The following is a 16,226-nucleotide window of genomic DNA, read 5'->3' as shown; positions in this document are numbered from 1 at the left end:
ATTCAATCAGAATACATGGCAGTGTTCTACCTTCAGGCTGAACTTCAGCTGTCACCCTGTTTTGTCCAGTAAAACGGCATTTAGATTGCGCATTCATGTCTGTGCGAGTTGAGTTCGTGTGCGCGTCTGTTGGGGCTGCAGGACCCTTAATCTGGATTATCATGCAGTGCGCGGCCACGCTTTTCATAATCGGTTTGGTGAGCTATGATTCTCCTCAGCGCATGACACATCTGGATGTGGGCTGGGTGTGCGTGTGTGTGTGACAGCGTGAGAGAGAGAGAGAGAGAGAGAGAGAGAGAGAGAGAGAGAGAGAGAGAGAGAAAGAAATAAATAAAGAGGGGAGCTTCTCATTTCGCGGTCCTTGCTCGCACAAATGGAGAGAGAACCAGAAGAAGACAACACTGACCAGCGCCTTTAGTCACATTTCCATACATAGAATAATTGTCCGGGTAAGTAACCGCCCATCATTCTCGTTCCTGTTGCTGTTGTTGCTTTATTTCTTTTTGTGCAGAGCATCATCAGCGCAGCAGACGTTTGCAGTTTGACCCCGAAAGTGCGCTATTTATCTGCAAAATATTCTTCCGTATGCGTAAAGTTAATGCACTTTTGCTAACGATGCGCACTCAGAATTACTTTTACTTCCTATCCTGGTGTGGTGTCTTCATGTCACACCTGTTTTGTGGTTGTGAATGGTCTGATAAAGGGTGGAGTGAAGGTGTTGACCTGAATTTTACCCTGCATGGTAACTGCACATGCTGTAATGTTTGCTTTTATATTTTACATGACACAACAGTTTTTGGATTTGTGGCCGACCCATCAGACTTTTCTGACACCAATCTCACATTTTTGGCTAAACACTGCCTCAACTGACAGTTATTTTTTTTTATTGTTGAGTATTACCAATTATTTGCCCAATCAACACATTCATAAATGTGTTCATAAATTGTCATAAAGAAGAGAAAAGAGTTCAAAGTGACATCTTCAAGTTGTACGTTTGATTTAAATCCAAAACTCTAAAGAAAATGTTCAATTATCAAATTAGGAAAAGCAGACATCTGATTGAAAAATGACTCAACAATTCATTGATTGGCAATTTTCAGTTTTATGAATGCACATCAGAGGTAGAGAGTTTCAGTGATCAGAGCTTTCATGTGTTAAGATATGAACTGTTTCAAGAAATCAGTGGGGAATATTTTATCCTGCAGGTATCAGAAGTATCTCGGGGGTGTGTGTGTGGGGGGGGGGGGGGTAAAATGAAGGTACATATAGGGTATCTTAGTGGAGTTTTGGGTCAATACAAGCCCCCAGAAGAGCTTCATGTCGGCCTAGAATCTCCCATCAGTGTTCAACCCGTAGACTAAAATATGAGTCACGCAACCTTCAGCCCTTACCCCATGTCTCTCCTCTTTGTTTAAGTCTGAGAATAACATCACTTATAGCGAGGGGAGTCTGAACGATTGTGACGTTACTAATAACCACAATCGACACTGGGTCACGGAGATGAGCGAGCTTGGAAACACAACCCCGCCAAATGTTGGTTTAGCCCGTAATCCAGCTCTGTGATTTGTCAGATTTCACAGTAAAACCCTGCATTAATGTTAATCTGAGATTGTTTGCCTACTGTTCGTGTCTGATCAGAGGGTGGCACACAAACACACAAACCCCAACACACACAAACACACTCCTAATGATAGACATGCTGTTAGGCTGATACTCTCAGTGTGAATGGAAACGGATTGATTGAGCAGATGTGTTGCGTGTCTAATGTTGCTGTTGTCACATGATCACTGTATCTCACTCTGCCAGATGAAGGAGTTTAACAGGTAGGAGCAGGACTGGTACTAAAACCATGCAGATGTTGATTAAAAACATTCCATGTCGTATATTTCCAGGACCCTTCATCCCACTCATCCTTCAGTTTTAGTCTTTCTTTGCCTGTCCTGGTTTAAACCAGCTAGTTTAACACGGTCTACTGTGGCCTCTGGGGTTGTCACAGCTGAATACTTCCAACAGCACAGTTAAACTAAAAACCAAAGGACAGAGTCCTGGGAGTCAACAGAGATCATACAAACACTTTTCTACAGATAAGAGATTTTTTTTTGTGTGTGGGGAGCTTTTGAGATAATATTTCCATTAGTATAACAGTTTTAAAAAGAAGAAGTGATGTACACACAGCGACTGCTATCAATAAAGTGACATGAATCATTTGTACTTAAGAAACTTCACTGGGATCATGTTTTTAGTCACATATGAGTTGGTCTACAACTATTTAACAGATCATAATAAAAACATTTTCAGACATTCATGGTTTACAGAGGGTAAATTCTATTGACTCTGGTGATATGATCACCTTTACTCAAGCACCAACAGTTTGACTTTTTTCCCCGAGCTCTATTATCAGGTCAAGAGTTTCGCTGTTCCACTGCTTTGGTTTATGACCAGTAAAATTAAGTTGTATTTTTTGTGTTTTCCAGATACTTCAACCCGATATCACATCAAAACATGCAATACAACCATCAGTGTAGCATACAATGTCAGTGTAACATTTTGACTCACATGAAATGTAAGGTTACCGAGGTTTGGCCACCAAAACCCACATGGTTAGGTTTAAGAAAAGCTCATGGGTTAGGTTAAATGTGACATGATCGCAATTTTATCAGCGTTTGGCACAAAAAAGACCGGGTTAGGGTCAGGAAAAGATCATGGTTTGGATTAAATTTGGTCATTTTACGTAAGTATGGTTACATAAGTCACGTAAATTACTGAATACACATATGTATGTACTTTATAAGAAATCTGCAATGACTTCTGCTTTATTATGGACTCACAACTGCCTATTGGGTTGAAGGTCTGTGTTTCTTCCATTCAACCACTCCTGACGTCCCACTAATGCAAACTTGAGCTCTCTTTGTGTGGGCTGGTCATAAATATGTGTACTTTTCACGCTTGGTGGCCTCTGGTGGACCGACAGGTGTATTACACACTTTGGTATGACGGGCTGGCTAATTAGCAAACTTTAGCATGCGAGGCTAAGATGTTGAACATGGTAAATATGATTTGGTCCTTTTAGTACCAGAACATGTTTATCTCATAACCCTTTACTATGACGTTATCCACAAAGGTGACTTATAGCTGCAGTGATAGATATTAAAACATTTGGATTAGTGTAAAAAAAATACAGCAGCAGCTGGAGTCCACATGCAGAAGATTTCAAACTCGCATAACAGTGAGGCACCACTTTCCCGAGAGTGTTGCACAATATGCTCGGACAAAACGTTGCTAGTTTAACAGTAGTCTAGCTTGTCTAATGTGTGTGCGAGTGCATTTGGCACCTTGCAGCCTCTGGTCCCTCTGTCCACCCCGTGAAAAGCAGTGAGGAAGGTCAGATGCCGCCTGGCTGCATGTGTGTCTGTTAGATTTATCTCCCCCACCATCCATTTTGGTTAGATTAGTCAGGATCCACCAGCTGCTGTGGAATTGGCTGAAATTGTGTCACACAGGGTTGTAATACAGTTACGTAAATCCGACCAGTCCGAGGTAGGGTTTAACTTGCATAAAGAGCAGGGCACTTGACCCAGTGACAGCAAAAAAAAAAAAAAAAAAAAGGTTCCCACTGGGCGTTTGTGCTGGTTTCCAGTGATGTGTCCAGTGATGCAGAGCTGCTCTTTTCAGTCACAAAATGACAGCTGATAATACGCTGACTCTTTACTTTGTGGTGGGTTTTGCTAAGATTATTTTGACAAGTCAGTAGGTTGTGGCTTAGTACTGTCTTATGTAGAATAACACAACGGTGGTGACACACAGGAGCCACATGTGGGGGGGATGACAGAGAGCATCTTTGAACTCCCCTCACTATTCATCTTAGGGTTACATAAGTTACTCTTAAAGCAGTTTGAGAAAACATCAGAGGGAACGTCGTGGCTCTGGTTTTTACGGCTGACAGCCGGTCCTTTAGGAGGTGAGGCTCCAAGACAATGTAGCTGTCATTGGGGAGCTAACATGCTGAATACTACTTCAGAGAGTGATTGTGGTAATGCAATATTTTCCATTAAAACACAAAGTATTTGTTTGTGAATTACAATTTTCAAAAAAAACATTTTGATAAATCTCCTCATCATGTTTTATACTAAAAGATTGCTTTCAAATTTGAATAATGCTTTTTTTGTGTTGTGACTCTGTGCAGATTGTTCTTGCATTTAATATGGACATCCAATCAGCCCAAATAGACATTAGATCCAAGCCTGAGCTGCCCTAGTTTGTGCAACATTTGGGGGAGAAAGTCTCGTCTATTTTTGTGTGTCCCTTAAACTCATTCGGTATGTGGAGCGACAGCCATGGGAGAGGTGCTTAGTTGGCGAGGATTCAGGTTCAATAGTCGTCAGATTAATGTCGATTTTCCCAACTCTTCAGAGCTACATTCACACATTAATGCGCAGTTGGCACCAGCAAGCAGTTTCTGTTAGAGTGAGGCACAAGCACAGAGAAGATGCCCCTCCTCTCCTTCCACAGCTCATCCCCTGACTGCTTTTATTTGTTCTGCCCCCGGTGCTTAATAATGTAGCTGACCATGTCCTTTATTTATTCTCTTTCAGTGACACATAGGTGCCTTGACTTGGAGATGTAAAGTCAAGAAATGGCAGAGAGTGGAATAAATGGGGAAAGAGGAAGCGAGGACAAAGGGAGAGGAGGTGGAATACCGCCCCAGGAGCCCCGTAGTATCTCCCCGGTAGGTGCCACCTCTCTTGGGACAAAGCGCCATCTCCCCCGAGGGATTGTGATCCAGCTGACTGGGACGGAAGGAGAGTGGGACAGCCTGGATGAGAGCGAGCTCATCTTCTCTCTTGACCACGATGAGGACTATCCGTCTATATCACTCTCCAAGGAGAGGCAGCTCTCCGTTGAGGATGACAGAGGCTTGCAGTCCCAAGCTTTCCACGTCCCTCTTTCTCCCTCGTCACCTGGTTCATTGGGGAACTGCTCCACTGCGGGCCCCAGCTTCCTCTCCCCCGGGCTTTCCTCACCCAGCCGCCGGCCCTTGGCAAGCCTGGTCAAGTCTCTCTCCACAGAGCTGGAGCTGAAAGAGGGTTCCACTCTCAGACCCAAGCCCTTTCTCAGCCTGGTGAAGTCAATCTCCACAGAGATGTCCCGCTCTGATCCCGAGGTGTCCCAGTCCAAATCGGACTCCCGCCTCAACCTCCACCTGTGGAAGCAGCTGACCCAACCAAAAACCCGCAGCAACGGGGACTCTCGTACTGCTCCCCCATCTCCGAGTTCACTGTCACCGAGTGCAGAGGGTTTGAAAAGTGGCTTCTTCAAAATGGAGCTGGAGGACACCAAGAGAAAGCTCTCGGAGGCTGTACAGGAACCTCTGAGCAGCATGTTCAGCAAGATCATGAGAGAGGAGAGCGTGGGCAGCCCCAAACACCAGTGCAAGAGCCAGGGCCCTCACCAGATCAGCTCCAGAGGTTTGGGGCGAGAAGGTAGCACCGACACGGTTCTTTCAGAGTCTCCTGTGAGAACCGCTAAAAAAACAGACGGTGATGTTTGTCCTGTCTTTGAGTGGCCTTCTGTAAGACATCATGGGAGAATCCCGCGCTGCCCCTGCCCTGTGCATCACCACAGACAGAATCACAGAGACGAGGAGCTGGAAATATGTACAGACGGGGATATGATGCAAGTGTTAGCCATCGAGACTCGCAGGCAGGCGACCTGGAGGTCACCTGGTTCTCAGGCTGTAGCTGCACCTTCGGTCAGGACCTCCCGTGCTCCTCAGCCCCCTCACCCTCTACCACGAATGAGTTTATTCTGTGTGGCAGTGCTGTCCTACGGCTACTTTATCCTACCTCTCAGTACATACTTCTCCGGCCTGGCTCTGGGATTAGCACTGGGCTTTTTGCTAGGACTGCTGCTCATCAGGATCGGTTCCTCTAGTTCCAACTGCTCAGACCCTACATGCAGACCAGCACAGACAATGTTGGGAGAAGGGATTCTGACGGGCGGCATTGTCATCTCTGAGCCTGACACCCTCCAGGTAAATAGATGAGTCATCAAGGAGGAAAATGTCACCTTATTTTTAACTGTTTTCCACTCCAGTACTCACACGTTCTCACCATGTCTTCCACAAAAACATTAGAGGAATAAGAGAACTGCCATAACAGTATAATTGCTGACTACTCTGATAAGCAGACTTTCAGAAAAACTGTATACAAATTCAGACTAGGACTTACTTGGTGAAAGTGACTCATTCCTTAATGCAGTTTTAAAAGCTACTCCAATAAAACTCCAGCAGTAAGAGTACTTCTTCGTAGTTTTTACTCATGCTGATTAACAGAGCAGCCTCAAGTCGGCCTGTCGCTCCAGCGACTTCGCTGACTGTTTTCTTCACAGATTAAAGCCTCTGAGAGACGCGTACAACTACAGTACATGAGGTGCCCAGAACGCAATTAAAACCCTCAATAATGAAAACTGCTGGAGCCGCAGTGATAATTACTGTTCTCCTCCTGGTTGAGCTTGACACAAGGCAGCTGGAAAGGACAGCCACTTTCAAGACTTTGTCAGTTCCAGTGGTAATTAGTGGTGAATAGAGGCAGGAATAAGGTGTAATTTGTCAGGGAGCAAGGCAGGTTGGGGGAGGAGAGTGGTGGAGATGAGAGTTCACTATCTCTGTACTGGGATAATTCCCTTGTTTGGTCATTAGCGGTTTGATTTCAGTTTGAAGGCTGTTAAAGTCAGAGCTCTGAGGTTTGTGAGGTGTTTTCAGAATTCATCTTGTGATCTGATGACAGAATAAGAACAATTACTGTGTTTGATAGCAGGCAGATATCTGAGGTGACGGCAGAGGATGACTGTAGTTAATTAAATACAAATAGAATTTCAGTTGTTGTTAAGACATTGCCAAATAATTGTTTTGAGCGTGAAGAGGAAAGTGTCGAGCTACTAAGGGTTGGTCCTGAACATGTCAGGGTATTTTTGAACCGGAACAAAGTATTATGAATTTAAATTTTGTCTTCTTTGTTAAAGCCGGTGTTTATGCTTTTATGTCATTAAAAATTCAAGAGATAAAGCATCTATACAGTGCATTTACCTTACGTAAGCCCAGATGGAAGAAATAGTTTGATTTGTTGGGACATTTTTTTTTACAGTTATATTGGTTATATATTAGAGTTATATAAGAAGATTGATACCCCTTTTGTGTTTGTGCACTAATTATAGAGTCAGGAGATGGTTAATTAAGCTTTGCAAAACAAAAAGAGTTTGACAAAACAGTTTATTCTGTCCATTGATAAAAAAAAAAATAATAATAATAAAAAAAAAAAAATTGTGGTTTTAGGGAGGGGTTTTAACTGCAGAAAGGATTTTCCTTTATGATCACAGTCACTTCCTGGGGTCTTGATGTTGCTTTGAGGTTACCAGGCATCCAGCGGAGACTCTAGGAAGTCAATGAGCTCGGCTAATATTCCATAATAATGGTTATGCAACTTTGCACATAACTTGCCAAGTTAAAGGTTTAGTGTGTCGTTTTTAGTGGGATCTTTTGGCAGAAATGGAATATAATATTCATATTCATTCATGTGTTTTCATTAGTGTAGAATAATTATTTGGTTTTCTTTACCTCAGAATGAGCTCTTGATATCTACATATCACGGAGTGCACCATGTTTCACTGCCTTGTTTCTACAGTAGCCCAAAAGGGACAACCCAAACACTGATTCCAGTGAGGACCTTTTGTGTTTTTGCGTCTTTAATGGTCATCTTAGATTCTCTTACATGCTTGGAAGGGAGGGTGTTTACCTGGTTGCCATCTGCAGCCTCACCACCAGATGCCACTAAATACACTGTTCCTTTAAGTCTGCTTGCTTAGCAAATAGAAATGTAGCGCATTTTCCACTCATGCTATCTTTACCCTAAAGCCTCTGATTGGTAGAGTTTGTTGACAGCAGTGTAGAGCTTGGAAAGATGCGTCGCCTGGCACGCCAAATCTGAGGCACTTTTCAAATTAACTGCAAGGTCGTTTTTTCTTCAGTATTTCATACATATTCTTGAGTACAAACATTATGCAGTTTGCAGAAATCACTGAACTAAACTGTCCATGTTCAGTCAGTTATACTGACATCCACCGGGGTGAATTGAGGACCAGACGACTCACAACTCTGTCACTGAAGCTTTCACCCAAAAAAAACATTTATTTTTTGCTCTCCCTCCCCACATGATTTTCAAGATTGGAACAATTCCAGATTTTGATTTGATTTTGATTTTATACACTTTATTAATCCCCGAGGGGAAATTTCTTCTTGAATGAAGTATTTATTTCTCACTTGAAAACACATCAACATTCGTCCTGATTTAAATTAACTCGTGTTTTCTGGCTTTTCAGGGCTGGATGAATGAGATTCATGATTACGACCCAGAAACCTGCCACCCGGCTCTGACTCACTCCGTGTTTGCCACTCTGGAGGGCTCATGTCTCCGTCTGGACTCCCCGCGTAATAACATCAGCCGCAGGGCCACGTACGATGAGAGAGTCGACGAGGCCACCTTTGTCAAGTCACGCTGCTTTCAGCTTGCAAAGAGCAAAGTATGAAGACTCCCGATAAGTAACAGGGTTCGAGGGAATATCTGCACTGTACTTTAGGCTATTGAATTTTATAAATGGAATATAAAAAGTGAAGATCTGATTCAATCTAATGTACTTGTACTTTTTAGTCAAGACATGAGAAGTCAATTTCAAGATTTATCCTAAGAAGGTCCATCTAGTTAATGACAAATGTCAGCATCATGGTAAATTCAGGGGATTGCCACAATCAGAATTCAGGAAATTCTGGACACCATAAAAGTGAAATCACCAGCTAAACAAGTAAAGTAGAGCTTTTAATCAATGTGTTCAGTATCAAATGAATAAATGCATATGATTTTGAATAATTAATGCATGGATGTTAGACTGACTTTTACAGTGACATTTGAGCCGGAAATTACTCAATGCCCAGGAGACAAAACAACATTTTAAGATAAAGGTTAAAAGCAAAAGAAAAAAAATGAGGTAAACTCTTCAGCATCAGTTATTGACTTATGAATATGGCATCTGACCATATTGATAATTTAATAGTTTTCTTTTGCTTTAACATAACTCAACTCTGCCACTGCTCTTCAAAGGTATTCCTGCTGCCATCTGTGTTGGCTCGAAAGAGGCTGTGGAACCCAAAGTATCCCATCTGCATCCAGCTGGCTGCAGGGACAAAACCCCACGAGGATGAAGGAGGAAGGTCGGAGGAGAGCCGGGTAGAGGAGCCAGGAGCTGATCCAGCAAGTCCGAAACAAAATTCCTCCAAACGTCCCCAGGACCTTCCCGCCGTTCTCTACCTCTTTGGCCGCACGGGAAGAGAGAAAGAGGAGTGGTTTCGTCATTTCCTGTTCACATCCATGGATACGGAGAGGGAGCGGGAGAGGGACCGACAGAGGCCTGGCAGATGTGCGTCCAGATCGAATATGAGAAACGTTATTAAGGCTTTAGAGAAGAGAAGGCCTCTGGATAAGGCATCCATACAAAATGCTAGATATGTGTGGATTATGGATTACATGCTCCAGTTCTTTGCATTGCAAAACCAATCCATTTCAAGGGAACACAGATCTCTCACTTGTTTGGTGACCTGGTGGGTCAAAGGCACCAGGAAAAAAAATCTATTAGAGGGAACAGCTTTGTTTTGGAGGAAATCACTGAGTTAGAAGAACAACCATAATACTCACTTGCTTTTTAATTCCTGAAACAAAATCTGTCATCTATCTCAATCCATGCCATGTTTTGAAATTGTTAGTTGAAACAAGAGACACCCGTCTCGTGTATCTAGGCCTACAGGTTTAGCTCGCTCTGTCAAAAGTGAAAGTTATGTGACCATTTTGTGACACGGAAGGCTTAATGTGGGTAATTTTCATTAGCCTAAAGCTAGTTTGTCTGGACAAAACACAACTGTCCTTGGAAAACACTGTGTGCTGGACAAATAATTGATAATGAGGGGGAAACTGCTCAATGCTGTTGTAGTAAAAAGCCAATGCGGTCACTTTCAGTAAAAGTAAACGCAATTGCTTTTCAACTAACTCGCTAGGGGCCCCCATAGGTAAAGTGAACCTAATTTGCGGGTTGTAGTTACCTGTAGGAAGCCTCTTAAAGATGACAACGGGCCATACTCATGCACCTCCTAAAAATATAATGTTAATTTTACACTTTTTATCCAGATTTAATGACACAGTGATAAGTCCTGGTGCAGCCCAGTCCCTGATGTAAGGTATTAAATACTGCGTTTAGTCAAAGCTCGATGTTATCTCAGAGAGATCAGAGTGGCTGAGCGAACATTAAAGCTATAGGCTATGACAGCAGGTTTTGACAAAACAAACATTTGATGCCTTGGGGATGAGAATGAGTGGATTGGGTGGATTTGTTTTTCCTTTGGATGTAGCCTGACTGAATGTTCTCCCATTTACAGTCTTGTTTCTAAGCTAAGTTAGCCAGCTGTATAATGTAGCTTCATAATTACTGCACAGACATGAAAGTAGACTCAATCTTGTCATTGAATTCCCATCAACAAAGACAGGAAGAAAGTTTAATTTTGCAAATTGTCAGCCTGTGTCTTTAAATATTAATGAACGATCAATAAACCAGAACAATGTTTACCGCATTCTTCCAGCTGACCCAACACAGAACGTCACAGCACAAGTTCATGTCCCGAGCAGCAGAGGCTCCAGTGGAGTGGGCAGCAGCGACGACGACGCCCCCTCCACACCTCCAGTCCCCTGCATCTCTGCAGCTCCCTCCAGTGGCACCAGGGGCCTCTCCGTACTCGACTACCCCAGCTACATGACTCGTCTCCTGGCTGCGGAGGAGTGGACCCCCCTCTCCACTCCTGGAGCCAGCAGCACAGAGACAAGCCCCACCATCAGAGGAAATGTAAGTCACAGTTGCTCACTTAAGTGAAGCTGGAGAGTATATAGAATAAAACAAGCTAAATTTATTCATGTTTTAGGGCAATAAGAGACTGAAAAACTTCTTCTATGGGAAATGTTTTACTCTTCTTCCCCAATTTTTTGTTCTGAACCTGCACTTTTCCTGTCCATAGTGTACCTGTGATCTAGCCGAGTACCCTGGGAAGAGCCAGACTGCGTGGGCCAATGCTCTAATTGGTCGAATCTTCTGGGACTTCCTGCGAGAGAAGCACTGGGCCGACGCCGTTTCCCAGAAGATCCAGAAGAAGCTCAGCAAAATCAGAGTGAGAGCAGTTTTAGTGAAAGTTAGAGTCACAGAAAAGTTGACCATAAATCTACTACATTTTGAACTCTGACATCTTGTTTACAGCTGCCTTACTTTATGAATGAACTGACTCTGACTGAGTTGGATATGGGCTGCTCTATGCCACAAATCACCGCTACGTCCAGACCAGAGGTTAACCCCAGAGGTGAGTACGGGCTGGAGATCACGCACTGCAAAACATAAGGGCAAACACACAGACACAGTAGCAGCAAGAGACGCTCGTGTGATTACAGCCGAGTACCGCACAGCATCAGATCAGACAATGTTATCCTGTCGTAATCTCAGGCAGGGCAGCCATTACGCCACGGCCTTAAGCATTTAGAGCGTGTGTGTGTGTGTGTGTGTGTGTATGTGTGCGTGCGTGCGTGCGTGCGCGTGCATGTGCGTGTGTGTGTGTGTTTATGTTTTAAAATCCTTTTAATCTGGCTGTTTTCAACAACCAGATTAAAAGGGTTGCAACATTTACAACTCGTATGACCCACTAACATGAATGCTAGTCCGTGTAATGTCGTCTAAAGTGACGCAAACACGCCTGTGTGTGTGTGTGTGTGTGTGTGTGTGTGTGTGTGTGTGTGTGTGTGTGTGTGTGTGTGTGTGTGTGTGTGTGTGTGTGTGCGTGCGTCTGTGTGTGTGTGTGTGCTTTAAAATTAGGCATTCTGGCAGCTCCTAATGATGACGGGAATTCAAGGTCATCAACATAAGTGTCGGTGTCTGACCTCATGATTTTCATCTTTCTCGGTTTCTCACAACCTTGGTGCAAACAAATTTTCAGGCTCAGTCCCCATCCGCCAAAGGGGATAAATAATCCGCCGTAATTTAGTGCAAATTTAATTTCAAGGTCCGATAATCACGGTGAAAGCTGTTTAATCTGTCTACTAAACACCCTGTGTCCAGATTAGGTAGTGTGTAGAGGAGTTTTGTCTTAATTTTGTGTAGTCTGGTGTTGACCTCTTTGTGGCGCCCCCCGCAGGCCTGTGGCTGGAGCTGCAGCTGGGTTACACCGGGAACCTGCAGATGACCCTGCAGACCAAGTTCAACCTGTCCAAACTGGGCAAAGAGGGCGGTCCGGACACGGTGAACTGTGCGACTGAAACTGGTAGCCCACGGTCAGTGCTACACACACAGACACGCACACTATATGCACCCACACACACACGACACACCTCTTCCAGCTATCCATTTTTATTTTGTATGCTTTTCTGAATGGTTTTAGTAAATACTATATACTATATGTATGAATAAACAAGTGGTGTATGTCTGTTTATGGTTAATCCCACTAATTTAACACATTTAAATGTTCCCTTAAAGCAATTTAAGACTTGCAACATTATCTGTAATGGCCAAATACAATTAGAGATATTTAAGAGGCCTTCCAGTGATTAAGAAGCTAATGGATTTTATGAAAGTGAGAAAAAAAAAATAGTAAATGGTGAGAATTTAAGCAGCACAGGCTCCTGACTTTTACTCCTTGAGTCAAGCTACAAAAACGGTAGAGCTTACAATCCCTCTAATAAAACACAATAGCATGCTTAATTTCATTTTACCCTCTCTAGAAAACTCCTTCCAAAACTAAGGGAGGCACTATAATGCTGTTTTTAAAGGCTGAGAAGATCTCCTCGTGGCATGTAAGCTCCCTATTAGGGGTCAAATCTATGGAGTGCCCCTTTAAAAAGCTAAAACCTCTGTATTTATTTGATCTGTAATGTATATTTCATCACGCTTCCTGGCCCAAGTAGCATGAGTGATGTTCAAAATAATTGTAAATGTGGGATTTATATTTTTATCCTATCTGTAGCACACAAATACACACAAACACACACCTACACATCTCTCTCTCTCTTGATCCCTCCAGTCTCTGATCTACAGCGCCTCACATTACATTGAACAGCGTAGACATGCCTGTCATAAACCCACAGCAGTGGGGATTAAAGTCCAGGCAAAGCTTCACACTAGCTGTCATTGTGCTGCGTCTGAAGCTGAAAGTCAAGACAGAAAAGCTGTAGTTGTGTTTGTAAATCTTATCTTGAGAGTTTTTCACTCACATCAATTTTAAGATTTGCTCTCATACACAGGTTCCTGGAGATGTAAATTGGGGGTTTAAAGGATGGACATGAAACAGTGCATCGATGCTTCTATCTATACCTTATTTCTTCCTGGGTCTCTGCACTCCTAACTTGTCTGGCTGTGTTTCCTCCCAGCTGCAGGCCCGTCCTCAATGTGCTGGCAGACAGCGATGAGGAGTCCTCCAGTGCTGGTTCATCTGATGAGGAGGAGCTGCTTCTCTCTGAGCCTCAGGGTCCGGTTGGAGAAAAGGGATCCACAGCAGCAGCCGAAGGGTAAAAACGGAATTAAATAAAGTCATGAATTAAATAAAAGATAAAAGATACTGCCTGTGTGTGTGTGTGTGTGTGTGTGTGTGTGTGTGTGTGTGTGTGTGTGTGTGTGTGTGTGTGTGTGTGTGTTGGGGGAGGGGGTGTGGGGGAATACAATGATCATTATGTTATCATAAGAAGTGCTGAAACCGAAACAGAAGTTGCATGAATTACTTTCTAAATGAACATGTACCATCACGTTCTGAGAGATAATCAGCATGATTAAGTGAAGGTGTAGCTTTTCGTAAGTAGCACCATGAAGTGTTACTTCTCCCCATCTGTCTCGTGAATGCTCGTTTCTGTGCTGAGATCACACTCCAGAAGGCTGTTGCTCTGATTAACATATCAGACTCTCCTCAGATTTTTGTACTTTAGCATCGAAACACTAAATCAGCCGAAGAACGTAGGATCCTGCTCACTCTCTCCTCTCCTCTAATCCTCTCTTACAGGACAGGGGGAGGGAAGACGGGGAGGAAGATTTTGAGATTTGTGGACAAAATCGCTAAATCCAAGTACTTCCAGAAGGCGACGGAGAATGAGTTCATTAAGAAGAAGTTTGAGGAGATGTCCAACACGCCCCTTCTGCTCACGGTGGAGGTTCAAGAACTGTCAGGGAGTCTGGTCGTCAACATCCCACCTCCCCCCACAGATAGGATATGGTACGAACAGACATACTGACGCCGTACGGTAACATGGTGGATAATAGGAGAAGTGTGAGGCAGGGCCATCTTTCAGTATTGGATTAGATGATATGTTTTATGTTTTAAAATCTGCCCTTTTAATCTGTCTGTTTTCAACAACCAGATTAAAAGAGTTGGAACATTTACAACTCATACGACCCACTAACATGAATGCTAGTCCGTGTAATGTCGTCTCAAGTGACGCAAACATGCCTGTGTGTGTGTGTGTGTGTGTGTGTGTGTGTGTGTGTGTGTGTGTGTGTGTGTGTGTGTGTGTGTGTGTGTGTGTCCATTGACTCCCAAAACAACATGGTACTTTAAAGGGGCAGTGTGAAGCATTTAGTGGCGATTGATTGCAACCAGGTGAACACCCCTCACCTCACCTTCATCTTCCAAACATGTAAGAGAATCTACGGTGGCCGTGAAGCCCCCTTTTAGAGTCAGTGTTTGGTTTGTCCCTTCTGAGCTACTTTAAAAGAGATAATAAATCCCACACACTAAACCTTTAAGTGCTCTTAATCGGAGCAACACATGAACGACAGATTAGGTAATTTCACCGTTGGAGAGAAGCCCAAGGTGTAACGACCCTTTATCGTTACCTCAGACATCTAATCTTTATTAAAAAAAATTGTATATACTGTGCATTTTTATATTTAATATTTTTTACTGTTATTTCATTTCTTTCCTGTATCTATAAATGCTGCTGTAGCGAAAAAATTCCCCCTTGTGGATTAATAAAGAAACTATCTATCTATCTACCTATCTTTACACTGCCTCCATGGCTCCCATCATAATTACTATGACCAATAAAGTTTGCAATAAAGATAAATACCAATCGTTTTTACTTCACAAACAATGCTCAAAAATAAATCAGCAGCTGTTGTGTTTGTGACTTTTTGTGGCGTGACTCACTTTTTACACCTCATTCCTGCCAAAAGAACATTTATTTATTCACCCAGTTTATTTAGTCGAGTACCGAGGGTGAGATTGAAATGTGGTTGATTACGTCTGAAACGGTCTAATTATGAACGTGTTGCATTCGATAATTTAAATGTCTTCTGCAGGTACAGTTTTTGCGTGCCACCCAAGCTGGATCTGCGCGTCCGTCCCAAACTGGGGGAGAGGGAGGTGACTCTCTGTCATGTGACTGAGTGGATTGAAAAGAAACTGCAGGATGAGTTTCAGGTAAATAAAAAACAAACCCACCTTCTATCTTAGTATGCAAATTATGTCCTCTTCATGGCCTCCCTGTTTTCATGTCCAGAAAGTGTTTGTGCTGCCGAATATGGATGACATCTACTTCCCCCTGATGCACTCTGGGGTGGACAGTCCTCAAGCCTCCGAGTCCCGACGGTCCCACAGCTCGTCCACAGAGTCCATGGAGAGGATCCCACCCGAGGTCTCCGGGGCTGAATCTGACTAGTGCCTCACTGTTGAAGATCAGTGGAAACCTGCAGAATGAATTCAGACACATTACATGAAGTCCAATTTGCCTCCATAGACTTCAGTAGCTCTTAGGCAAACTTACTAACCCTTGTGTCAGAACCAGGGGTTTGTGAAAGTCCGATGTTTAGCACTGTGTGTTCAAGTGGATGATTGTTTGTGATTGCTGATGAGTTTGTTCATGTCATTTTAAGAGATAACTTCATGATTTGGTAGTCAGAGTGAATGCTGTAAAACAACTACAAGTGATACCTTTTACAAATGTTTACATGTGAATGATCCCTATGAGAACATATATATATATATATATATATATATATATATATATGTAATATATATACAGATTTGATGTTTACAACTCAGTCTCGCTTTGGATAATAAGATTATGGATATTATTAAATAAAAGCTGGAAAAACACTTTTCTGTTTTTTCTACC

At 43.0% G+C, this 16,226-nt stretch overlaps 1 protein-coding gene across 1 annotated transcript; it reads left to right on the top strand.

Annotated features, from left to right (window-relative positions):
• Nucleotides 1-244: 244 nt before the first annotated feature.
• tex2l (testis expressed 2, like) lies at nucleotides 245-16,226 on the top strand. Its single transcript, XM_069155980.1, has 12 exons — nucleotides 245-449; nucleotides 4,593-6,031; nucleotides 8,374-8,574; nucleotides 9,150-9,465; nucleotides 10,676-10,935; nucleotides 11,105-11,254; nucleotides 11,341-11,440; nucleotides 12,266-12,401; nucleotides 13,494-13,631; nucleotides 14,117-14,326; nucleotides 15,412-15,532; nucleotides 15,612-16,226. The coding sequence occupies exons 2-12, from the start codon at nucleotides 4,634-4,636 to the stop codon at nucleotides 15,768-15,770; spliced, it is 3,189 nt and encodes a 1,062-aa protein (XP_069012081.1). The 5' UTR covers nucleotides 245-449; nucleotides 4,593-4,633; the 3' UTR covers nucleotides 15,771-16,226.

This window comes from Embiotoca jacksoni, unplaced genomic scaffold (assembly GCF_022577435.1).
Source record: "Embiotoca jacksoni isolate LCO1_2020_lvr unplaced genomic scaffold, fEmbJac1.0.p SCAF_20, whole genome shotgun sequence".
NCBI lineage: Eukaryota > Metazoa > Chordata > Actinopteri > Embiotocidae > Embiotoca > Embiotoca jacksoni.
This window is presented reverse-complemented; position numbering and strand designations above follow the sequence as displayed.

What these genes read in the sequence shown, in the direction of transcription:
- tex2l (XM_069155980.1), top strand. Translation starts at nt 4,634, where the DNA reads ATGGCAGAGAGTGGAATAAATGGGGAAAGAGGAAGCGAGGACAAAGGG. An exon ending in ACTGAAACTGGTAGCCCACG is followed by an intron (nt 12,402 to 13,493) that starts GTCAGTGCTACA and finishes GTTTCCTCCCAG; the next exon opens with CTGCAGGCCCGTCCTCAATG. An exon ending in TCCACAGCAGCAGCCGAAGG is followed by an intron (nt 13,632 to 14,116) that starts GTAAAAACGGAA and finishes CCTCTCTTACAG; the next exon opens with GACAGGGGGAGGGAAGACGG.